Source organism: Erpetoichthys calabaricus, chromosome 11 (genome assembly GCF_900747795.2).
Source record: "Erpetoichthys calabaricus chromosome 11, fErpCal1.3, whole genome shotgun sequence".
In the NCBI taxonomy this organism is placed as follows: Eukaryota; Metazoa; Chordata; class Cladistia; order Polypteriformes; family Polypteridae; genus Erpetoichthys; species Erpetoichthys calabaricus.
This window is the reverse complement of record NC_041404.2, coordinates 134,813,751-134,825,427: the sequence shown is the minus strand read 5'-3', so window position 1 is coordinate 134,825,427 and position 11,677 is coordinate 134,813,751. Positions and strand designations below refer to the sequence as shown.

General features: G+C 58.2%; 2 protein-coding genes across 2 annotated transcripts in view; both read right to left on the bottom strand.

Annotated features, from left to right (window-relative positions):
- Nucleotides 1–11,677, bottom strand: part of mrps34 (mitochondrial ribosomal protein S34) — a 149,371-nt gene that overhangs the window by 131,788 nt on the left and 5,906 nt on the right. The gene's annotated exons all lie outside the window — the stretch shown is intronic.
- Nucleotides 628–4,688, bottom strand: gpr139 (G protein-coupled receptor 139). The gene is made up of 2 exons (XM_028813953.2): nucleotides 4,346–4,688; nucleotides 628–1,652 (listed from the first exon to the last, which is right to left on the bottom strand). The coding sequence occupies exons 1-2, from the start codon at nucleotides 4,461–4,463 to the stop codon at nucleotides 712–714; spliced, it is 1,059 nt and encodes a 352-aa protein (XP_028669786.1). The 5' UTR covers nucleotides 4,464–4,688; the 3' UTR covers nucleotides 628–711.

The window sequence follows — 11,677 nt, the reverse complement described above, 5'->3', positions numbered from 1 at the left end:
CATTTGAGGTGGCATCAGTTAGCATTTTACGAGGCATAGGTCTGCCCTTGCCACTTAAGTACCACCAATCACTGCCTGTGCCAAGGTTGCACACAGGTTAGGTTTGAGGGTTGCTGCCATCATAGACCTGGGGGTCTTCGCCAGGCCCCCTGTGGGATTTTTTCAGACCACTGGGTGGCGTGGGCTCCTACCCTCAACCGCATGCTGCCAGGGTGGGTGTCCTCAAGTGTAGGACGTGCCAGGACAGGTGGGTGCCACTCGAGAAGAGTATTTTTACACCTGCAAGTGGACAGCTTGGTCAGCACGTTAGCCTGAGCCCCCCCAAAGTCAGCAGCCCACTGTGTGCCCGTTGGCTGGTGCTGGGGGGCATCAAGAAGGTGCAATAAAAGATCAAAGAGGCTTGGGGGGCTTCATGGGCCACATGTTAGGGGGATGGAAAGTGCAAGTGGAGCTGCCCCCCCCCCCCCCCTTCACTCGACATGACAATGGGTGACATTGTGGTTTGCCCTTTTCAGGGGGACATCACAGTGGCCAACGACTCGAGGAGAAGGAGCAGGTGCCCCCCTCCCAGTTGGAGCCCATGCCCCTCTCGTTTCTTTGCCCTGGCACAATCGCAGTCGGCCAATAATAACAGAGGCGCACACCAGAGCCATCCGCCTTTATTTGCCTTTGACGAAAGCTGGGTGGTCTCCCCCTGGGCCCACCGCCCCCTCAGGCCGAGATGCGCAGCGGCTTGCCGTCCTTGTCACCGGGGTAGGCCAGCATCCTGATGCAGTGCGAGTTGGCCGGCGAGATCCAGGGGCTGCTGCTGACGGACAGGTTGTGGTGGGCAGCGAAGGGGGCGGTGGGCCGCCTCTGGCAGCGGAAGAAGGCCTTGATCATGGCGGCCGCCACGCCGCGGAAGCGCCGGCTGATGAAGCAGTAGAGGAAGAAGTTGACGGCCGTGTTGAGCAGCGCCAGCATGTTGGCCACGTCCGCCAGCAGGTGCGCCAGGGGGGCGTTGGGGACGGGCGAGGCGTACAGGTGGTAGAGGACCACGGCCACGCGGGGCGCCCAGAGGATGGCGAAGACGCTGGTGATGGCCAGCAGGATGGCGGTGGTCTTGCCGGTGGAGTAGCCCCTCAGGCGGAAGCGATGGCGGCGCCGGCGCAGCTTGTGCACGATGATGGAGTTGAGGACGAAGAAGATGGAGCAGGGCACCAGGTAGACGGTGAAGCAGTGTGCCCACACCAGGAGCTGCTGCGCCACGTCGCTGCGGTGGTCCTGGCGCCACAGGTCCGGCCACCAGTAGTAGGGGGCGCTGGTCAGCAGGCAGGTCAGGTAGACGGTGACGATGACACGCCGGGTGCGCGCCGGGTACGACACGCTGTGGTAGCGGAGCGGGTGGCACACGGCGATGTAGCGGTCGACCGTCAGGGGCACGGTGATCCAGATGGACGTGTGGATGGCGGCGAACTCCAGCAGCTCCACGGCCTTGTCCAGGGCTGGCGGCAGCGGGCGGCTCAGCACGAAGTCCTCGAGCAGGAAGTCCACGAAGACGATGAGGAGGAGCACCAGGATGTCAGCGGCCGCCAGCGCCAGCAGGTAGTTGTAGGAGGACTTCTGCCGGCGGGCCACCAGCTGGGACAGGATGATCACCGTCAGGATGTTGGCTAAAGGGACACAAAGAAAGAGAGGGAGGGTGAGAGAAGACCCCCCTATGGGAGACTGTGCCATGGGGGGGTACCAGTGAACACCTGCAAACGGGGGGGGGGGGGGGTTACAGTGCAATGCCACACCCACCATGTGACAAAACTCCTTAAGGTTCCAGATTAGGCAGCAAGTGCAGCCATGCAACTGGTGCCACTTCAGTGCCACACTGAACACTGGCACGTGTTTTATGGTGGCAACACCCATTGGCACTCCTGCAGGTTTGGGGGGGGCCTACATGCAGATTAACGTCACACCCTGACGTAGTAATTTCAGGTTAAGGGCCCATCGCACTTCTGGAGTTTACGGGATTTGAACCAGCAGCGAAAGGCGCTATAGCCAGTGCTTTGTCACTCGGAGACCACCGGTCATTGGGGCCAGACCGCTCGATGCCTTAGGAGAACCAGTCAAGACCCTCCAGTTATGTCCTTAGAGGGTCACAGGTCTGCCAAATCCCAGCGGACCCTCAATGTACGCGTCCCGTCCTTCTGTTATGTCCTACTTGGTCGTCCACCAAACGTTAAAGAAATGGCGCTTTGCCCACTCAGCTCGGTAATCTGCTACAGAAAGGCGCTATATAAAACCATGGCGGCATCCCTGTGTGCCTGGAGCAAGTCTGCGCTCGGAGCCCCCCGTATACAAGGCTCCACTGCCGGGCCACCTGTTCTGTCAGCTGACGTCATTACGAGACGCTGTCCCCGGGGCGGGTGGCTCTGTCACACGACACGCGCAGGTCCTAAACGCGATGGCGTCAGTTCCCGTTAATATAGCGCCTTACCGCCCGCCCCCTTCAGACTCCTCGGCGCCCCCTGCTGCCGTCTCCGGCTCTTTTGGGGGCCGCCCTGCTAATCCGCCTTAGCGCCGTTAATCGTCGCCGCCGCCTCGACAGCTCATTAGGCAGAAAAACGAGCCGTCAGTGCCGGTCGGTCGGTCGCCGCGCGCACAGCAAATTGAACGTGCAGAGCACTGCGGGGGGGCGCGTGGGCCGTTAGGGGGGGGCGCTCATCTAGCGCCTTTCACTTCGCCCTTTCCTGACTTCTCCACAATTTCTCACGCCCCCCCGGCACCCCCTACAACCTGAAGAAAGAAATTCAAAATGTGTTGGGAAAGGCGATCGAAGGAGACCCCTGAAGAGAAGCCCCCGTGGTGCCCACTCCTTACCCTGGCACAAGCGAACTTCCACGGGATTTCATTTCGGGAATTTCAGATTGGTTTGACGGGGCAGGCTCGAGCTGTTTACAGAAAAGCCTTCTCATTGGCACACTCTGGCACAAACTACTGCTGCCGCAACGCCGGCCCCAGAAATGGCGAAGGGTTAATGGCTGGCACTGCCAGGGGCAGCCAATCCGGGACTTTTAGGAAGCAGAAGGTGAGCCAGATGTGCAGAGAATAGCTAAAACACGGGAAAAACTTGAAGATACTGGGCACCCTTGGTACTGGTGTCTCGGGCACTAAGCTAAGGGTCTCTGAGCTCATTGAGTAGACTTACGCTGGGTTTTGATGCCAGCCTTCAGGGTGTGAAGTGCAGGGTCGTTGGGCTGGCGGGTACCAAACTCATTTAGCCAGTGGAATCCGAGGTCTGCCTTTCCAAGTGGGCACTATCACCTGCTTCTACCCACAGGGGTAACAGTGGGCCCTGCCCTGGCATGCATGTGCCACATAACGAAGGCAGACTTTGCTGCATGTCACTTCGTCGAGAGCCTCTGCGGGCAGGAAGAAAATGTAATTAATGGCTTCAAGTGGCTAATTAGTTAATGCCATGGCAGTGATGGATAGAAGACGAGCCTCGGGGGGCTCAGCAACAGGACAGGAGTGGCAGGGGAGCGTAGGGCGAGCGACAAGCACTGGGCCACAGCGGCGTGGCACGGCTCAGACCGACTGGCCTCATTTTGTAATAAAACAATGGAAGTCGCCATCAGGCCACCATTGGTGGGATAACCAGAATGACAGCCTCTGGTGCCAGCATCCCTCTGCCACCCTCCAGACGTTGTGGTCCTCAGACAGGTCCATCCAGGAGATGACAGTGCCCCCCCCCCCCCCCCCACAATTCAAAGACATGCGGGCAATTGACGCATCTTTATGCCAGCCTCGGGACGGGTGTCACCTGACCTGTTGAGGGTCCATAAACTGAACAAACGGCAGAGCGTGAACTGACACATGACCAGGTGCCCAGACTGGCATCTGCTGATGCCACTCCGCTCTGCCCCCGCTGTGTCCAAAAAGAGGGACACCAAGAGCAACAAATCGAGCCGGCGGGCGAAAGGCGCTATACGCACCGAACTTTTATTATTCGGCCAATCGAATGACTGGTGAGGGCTCATCGTGGGGGTCTCCGAACTGGCCGCGGGCATCCCCCTTTACTGGGAGAAGAAGCGGCGAGTGAACCGCCAGCCGCTTTCAGCACCGCGGACAGCAACGCGCAGATTTACTCAAAGGGGACCTCGGCGACCTCAGCGGGTCCACGCAGAGAGACAGACAGGCAAGTCAAGGTCACACAGCTGTGACACCGGTGCCAGTCACCCGCAACACAAGGGGGTCCCTGTGAGCCCCACTGGAGCAGACGCGACCCCTCTGTCCTTTAGCATCAGAGATGCCACTTGGCACCCCCCCCCCCCCCCCCCCCCCCCCCCCCAATGTCCCTCCGCCAGCCACTTACCCGGCAGCCCGAGGCACAGCAGGACGCTGTAGTAGATGACCGGCACCGGACCCAGCGAGCAGCCCCGCAGGCTGGTGGGCAGCGCCGAGCTGTTGCTGAAGATGTGGCTGTGCTCCATGCTGTCTGCGCGGTTCGCCCGCCGCTCCGGCTGCCGCTCCGGCTCCTTCCCCGCTTCACGTCGCGTCCTGTCAAGTCGAAGTCTTCCCGCCGAAGCTCAACATGTGCGGCGGACGATCCGAGAGCAGCGCCAGCCAGGAGCTCGTGCATGAGGCGAGCAGGTGCGTGAGGGCGCGGGGACGAGGGCGGCAGGGAGCCGGCGAGCGTCCGCATGAGAGGAGGAGGAGGAGAAGGGCGGCCTGTGTGCGACAGAGAGAGAGAGAGAGAGAGAGACCCCCGGAGGACGTGGGCACCACAGCAAAGCGGCCGCCGCACACAGACGCAGCACCTGCTGCCCGCACTGCCGCCGCGTCGCGCACACGCGTTAATGAGGGGAGAGAGCGCGCGCGCGCGCGTGCCCGCGGGTGGAGAGAAGGGGGGCACTCAGCACCAGTTGTCACCTGCACCTGCGTGCACACGCAGCCCGGGTCCCGGCCCGGCTAAGGCACAGCACGACTGGCACACCGCCGCTGCCCTCTGCCCTTTTAGTTTTGTTTCTGATCTTCTAGTTATTTCACTGGGGGGTTTGGTTTTGGGGTGCGGGCACCTACCTCCTTCACAACAATCGCACCCAACAACCCCGTGCGCGCACTCGCTGACGTCTGCCCCGCGGTGGCATAACGCGGCTCGGCTTAATAAATATTTCAGAGCGCCATTATGAAGATTTGACGTTTGCTGAATTCACCCCCGCCGAGCCGCGCCATCGGCTTTGTGTTTGACAGCGACGCTGGAGTGGGGACAGAAGAGCCTTTACAAACGACATAAGGGGCCGGGGAGGACCCAACTTGTCACCTGCACAGGACTCCGAGGACATCAGGCGGGCATCGGGCGACACGAGAACCCCCGAAATGAACTGCGACCGAGACTGTGTGACGTCTGAGGGGACATGAAAAGGGACCCACCAGGGCAGGACATGAGTGCGGGGGTACTGTGGCACTGTGCAGGCGTACAGGGCGGGGGTCCACCAAGAGGAAGGGCAGAGACCCAAGCAGCCAAGGTCATATAGTGCCCCCCAAACCTCTCTTTGAATCTCATTACTGCTCTGTAGAGCGCCTCTCCACTTCTTCCCTAATTTTCACTTCTTCTTCTTCCTGCTGGGTTCCACTTCAGGGTGTCTTTGGGTGATGCCACCTGCAGTTGTGCCCCCTTTAGTGCCCTCCTGCTGGGCTGCTTTCCCCTTCTCTCAGCGCTTCTGGCGTCTCATCAGTTCTCCGGCGCTCTGCCTCATCCATCCTCATCAGGTCTCCTGACACATGGCGATTGCTCCAGAGGAGACTTCTGCATGCGGGTGCCACCTGACTGCCCACCATGGAGGAGCTACCCATTACAGGGCTGCCTGGTTACCCCCTGAATTCTGCCGTGCCAGTTCTCTTACTAAATGATGTGGAGACTTCAAGGTGTTTCTTGGCCCTAAATTCAAGCGCGGACTCCAGAGGGGTTGGCACCGTCTCATTGAATTCTCACTTCCTGCCCGCCATGTGGCATTTCAGTCTAAAAATGGCACTTCCTTGCTTTATGAATATTTTACCGTAGGGTGATGATATGTTTAAAAATTCATCATCAGCCACAATGTCATTAGTTTAATGTTGCATGGCACTCCCTCAGGAGTGCCCCCCTTGTGTCTGAGTGACTTAATTACTGCACACTTTGCGATGCCAACCTGTCACCTTAAGGAGCAGAAGGGCCCCTGCTGTTGAATGCCCCTGCCTGCTCCCCTTGTGCCCTTTTTCACTTTTCCCTGGTCTCCTCCCTCCCTGCCGTTCAGCTCACTAGCAGGTCAGGAGGTTACGCTTGCCAGGAGTGCCATGCCATGCTGCTCTTTGTGTCCCCAGCCTGTATGACACCCCAGACTCTCCTTGTGTCCCTGGGGGGACGCTGACAGAATGCAGCACACATCTGAGGGGACAGACATTAAAATGGCCTTCATGCCAGCCTATGTCCCTGGTACGGGATGCCCGCCACCACAATGTCCTCTTAGGTCACCACAGCATGTGGCCGCACACATCATGTCATGTCCTTCTATTTCATTGTATGACACGACTTTCCACAGCCAGGGCCTCAGGTGCCAATTGAAAGGGGCACATGGTGGTCCCTGAGGCCCAATTCACTTACAGAATGGAGGATGGCGGTCTCATGGCACTCAGCTGGCGGAAATTCCATCAGATGTGACGTCCTCTGCAGATCTCAGCAAGTCCTGGCAAGAAGAGCTGAAGCAGTTAGGGTGGCCCGGGAGTAGACAGCACTGGCAGCCTGGCACCGCACCACCTTGATATGACAGTGTGTGTCATCTGCCCTCAACCAACACCAGGCAAGGTCACTTAGGTGGACTGGCACAATGGAGATGGAGCAGCCGGGCGTTAACTCACATATGGTGAGGCTGGCAGTGATGGCATCACTACTGGCAGTCAGTCTCTTGGGTTGTGGCATCAAGAACATTGAGCGAGGAGCCCAAATGGCTGGCCTACCATCCTTATATTGCCAAGCAGGGCATTTTGGGAGCTCAGAGAGTCTTTGACTCTGAGCACTTGGGGGGTAAAGAAGGGCGAAATGAGGACTCGTGCCTGCGAGGGCCCCCTACAAGTCCAACATTCAAGGCCTCCTCCTGTCCTGCACACCCGCCAGTAAGCCTGAGGAGACCGCCGGGTCAAGGCCACGTTTCAGTGTGGGGTCTGCATGTTCTCCTGGTGTCTCCTGGAGGTGTTTCTGGGTTCTCTGGTTTTGGCTGACATCTCAAAGGCAGCAGAGGGCAGAAGACTCAAACCTTGTAGGAGTAACCAGACGGGCAGTGCCAAATACCAAACGCCACAGAAGTGACACAGATGTCAGAACTCGGGGACGAGCACGACGAGGACAGGCCCACTGCCACTTGGCTAAGTCCTGCTGTCCACCACACTACTTGGGTACTTATGCCAACTGCCTGTGGCTGTCTGAGTGAAAGTCCCCCTCGGCCAGTTTCAGTCCGCGTGCCCGCTGGGCTCTGCTGACTCCCTCGGACCACTCTGATGGCTCAGGTCCCCCTCAGTCGCTCTCCTCTTTTCCTTCTCCAGCTCTGATTGGTCTTTTTTTGTTATTCGGAGACCCAAACTGCCCCCCAACTCTTCAGCTGGGGTCTCAGCAGCGCGTCATTTAACTTCACGCCTGTGACATGAGCTGGGGTGAGTGCCGTTGGAGAGCAGCCTTTCAACGGGTGGTTTGGTGCCCAGCAGCTGCCCGCCCGCAGCCCTACAGATGTCCGGCGCTCTCCTGCTCACCTTAGTTAGCGAGAGCCACCCAGGAGGCCACAACCCCTGAATGGCACCATCCATCCATCCATTGTCTCCCGCTTATCCGAGGTCGGGTCGCGGGGGCAGCAGCTTGAGCAGAGATGCCCAGACTTCCCTCTCCCCGGCCACTTCTTCTAGCTCTTCCGGGAGAATCCCAAGGCGTTCCCAGGCCAGTCGAGAGACATAGTCCCTCCAGCGTGTCCTGGGTCTTCCCCAGGGCCTCCTCCCGGTTAGTCGTGCCCAGAACACCTCACCAGGGAGGCGTCCAGGAGGCATCCTGATCAGATGCCCGAGCCACCTCATCTGACTCCTCTCGATGCGGAGGAGCAGCGGCTCTACTCTGAGCTTCTCACCCTCTCTTTAAGGGAGAGCCCAGACACCCTGCGGAGGAAACTCATTTCAGCCGCTTGTATTCGCGATCTCGTTCTTTCGGTCACTACCCATAGCTCATGACCATAGGTGAGGGTAGGAACATAGATCGACTGGTAAATTGAGAGCTTCGCCTTGCGGCTCAGCTCCTTTTTCACCACGACAGACCGATGCAGAGCCCTCATCACTGCGAACGCCGCACCGATCCGCCTGTCGATCTCATGCTCCATTCTTCCCTCACTCGTGAACAAGACCCCGAGATACTTGAACTCCTCCACTTGGGGCAGGATCTCGCTACCAACCCTGAGAGGGCACTCCACCCTTTTCTGGCTGAGGACCATGGTCTCGGATTTGGAGGTGCTGATTCCCATCTCAGCCACTTCACACTCAGCTGTGAACCGATCCAGAGAGAGCTGAAGATCATGGCCTGATGAAGCAAACAGGACAACATCATCTGCAAAAAGCAGTGACCCAATCCTGAGCCCACCAAACCGGACCCCCTCAACACCCTGGCTGCGCCTAGAAATGCTGTCCATTAAAGTTATGAACAGAATCGGTGACAAAGGGCAGCCCTGGCGGAGTCCAACTCTCACTGGAAACGGGTTCGACTTACTGCTGGCAATGCGGACCAAGCTCTGGCACCGATCGTACAGGGACTGAACAGCCCTTATCAGGGGGGCCGGTACCCCATACTCCTGGAGTACCCCCCACAGGATTCCCAGAGGGACACGGTCGAACGCCTTTTCCAAGTCCACAAAACACATGTAGACTGGTTGGGCGAACGCCCATGCACCCTCCAGGACTCTGCTAAGGGTGTAGAGCTGGTCCACTGTTCACGACCAGGACGAAAACCACACTGTTCCTCCTGAATCCGAGGCTCGACTATCCGACGGACCCTCCTCTCCAGGACCCCCAAATAGACTTTTCCAGGGAGGCTGAGGAGTGTGATCCCTCTGTAGTTGGAACACACCCTCCGGTCCCCTTTCTTAAAGAGGGGGACCACCACCCCGGTCTGGCACCATAAAGGCTCAAAGGGTCTCCTGCATGTCACACTGGACAGAAGAAAAACAGCCATTAATGACGGACAGCTGGCAGAGCACCCATGAGTGGCCTTACTTAGAGTCATGCCAGGTGTGATGCCCAGCTGGCTCTTACGTTAGACATGGACAGCACTCACCCTGAAAGGCGCTGTATACTGCGCCCCTTTGTCCACTTGCCAGCTAGTGTCTCAGTGCCAACCCCAGCTTATCTGCCACTTGGCCTGTGAGTGAGTGGCACCACTTCATTTCAGTGCAGGAAGATTCCCCCTGACATGAATATTATTGGACTGGCACTGCACAACTTGGCAGTGCTTCTGAACTCAAAGAGCCATCGCTGTGCCCACCTGGGACACACAGGCAGCATCAGCTATTGGCTGTCGTCTTAAAGGCACAGTCAACATTCAACTCAGGGGCACTGCCTAGGGGGCCCACTGAGTGGTCTTGGACTTGCAATGTGGCACTCAGCGCCTGTCATTGAGGGGTCACCTTGGCACAGAGCCACCAAGCTGGAGCCCCACTGGGTGAAAATCAGCACACCCTGCAGTCCCAAGTGCACATCTTGGGTGCATGTGCCAGCGCATTCACACCACCTTGTGATTAAAGCGTCAGCGATGAAACAGTGTGGCGTGTGCCAAGAACAAAAGGCGCCCGACGCTTTAAAGCCCTTTGTTCTCCGAGTGAAAGCCCCTCGGCAGCCATTGAATGAGGCTTGAAGAGGACAAAGCAAGCAGAGCCCGCGGTGCCAGGGACACAACGGCGGCGTTTGAAGATCACCTGGGGCCACCAGGGTGGCGGTGACAGCAGAGTGCGGCACACACTCACACTGGCACGGCACACCGCTTGATTCAGAGGGACGGGACGGTGGTCTGTGTGTGTGTCTATGTGGGAGGGCACCTTCCTGTCCACCCTGATGTCCTGCCACTGACTCAGTGCTGCGCTGCCCCTGTTCACTGATGCCACCCACCCTTTGTTTTTCTCTTTTTTGATGTTTCTTTTTCTTCAGAAATCCCCTTAGTGACGACTGCCACATCTTTGGCCACCCCATGACTTCTGGAGGACCACCTCTCTGACTGTCACACTAACAGTGTCACTTAATTGTAACTTTACACACAGCCTTTTGCCCTTAGGGGGCACTGATGCCATCATCTCACTGGCATCCTAGCTGGTGGCCCCTGATGGGCACTGCAGGTTTCATGTCAGAAGTCATAGAAGAGCCTGGAGTGGCAGGGGCACAGGACTCCTGCCAGGCACATGGTCAGCATGCCCCCTGGGGGACAGTGCCCACTCCTGAATCCCTTCCTTCAGTCCTGTGGCCCACTGATGCCCCCCTTTCTGTGTCACCTCTGTGTCTGTTCTTCATGGATGCCCGGCCGTTTGGAGTCTGGCCTTTCATAAAGCACACACCTGGCTGCCTTTAATGCAGTGTGCCCTTGTACCCTTTACCCACAAGGGTGCACTGCCAGCTTCCCCGAGTTCAGCTGCAACAAAATGGAGCGACTGGCATGCAGCGCCAGGCGTCCTCTGTCTGAGATGAAAGGCCCAGCGGTGGCCATTTGTTCAAAGGTCAGCAGCAATATGGGGCCACTTCAGAGGGTCACACATCAAGCAGTGGGCACAGGTGGAAAGCTATGGGGATCAGACGGCACACAGACAGCCACGTAAAGGTCACTTCTGACCGAGCCTCAGTGCCCGACCTGGCAGAATGTGTTGAAGACACTGGCACTGCAGTGGCACATGAGGCTTTCCTGCCATTCAAGTCAACCTTCTACAATCCCAACAAGACTTTACCCTGGAGGGGATGCCAGGCTGTAGTCAGGCACATTAGGAGAACACAGGGTCACTAGGCTAGGAGGGGGCACACCCAGGCATCAGGGAACTCACTGGGGGAACAACACAAATGAGAAAAAGGTGACACAACTCAGGAGTGGCTGACCACATCGGGATCAACTGCCACCACACCATAGGACGTCACGGACCTGAGGCCACCAACGTGTGCCATTTGACCTAAACACTTGACTAAGGCCAGATGTGCCAATGCTATCTGTGCCAGACCATCAAAGCAACAAAAGGCAACCCGGCTGAAGCAGTGGACTCCCAACAGAATCTCCAGACGGGTCAACACACACGACGAGTACCCACCGTGCTTAGGATCCTCTGTGCCCGCACCAGGGGGCTACTGGTGGGCAACTCGATAAGCGAAGATGATGGAGACAAACCCCGCTGGCACACCCATGGCTCTGGAGGGTGAAGTCACAAAGGGTGCCACACAATCACATGCAGAGGGCGGAGTTACGCCTGGTCACAGAGGTTGTGTCCCATGCGCCCCAGTGTCACCCACACTGCGTCACTGTTGTGTTTTCTGCCCTCCTCGGAGAGTGACACACACACACACACACTCGGTGTGTGCGGCCTCAGCCTCGGGGCTCCCAGGGGGGTCGGCGATGAAGGGTGAAATTAACGAGCAGGCCGTCGGCCCACCGCTCACGTTCGCGTCCACGCCATGT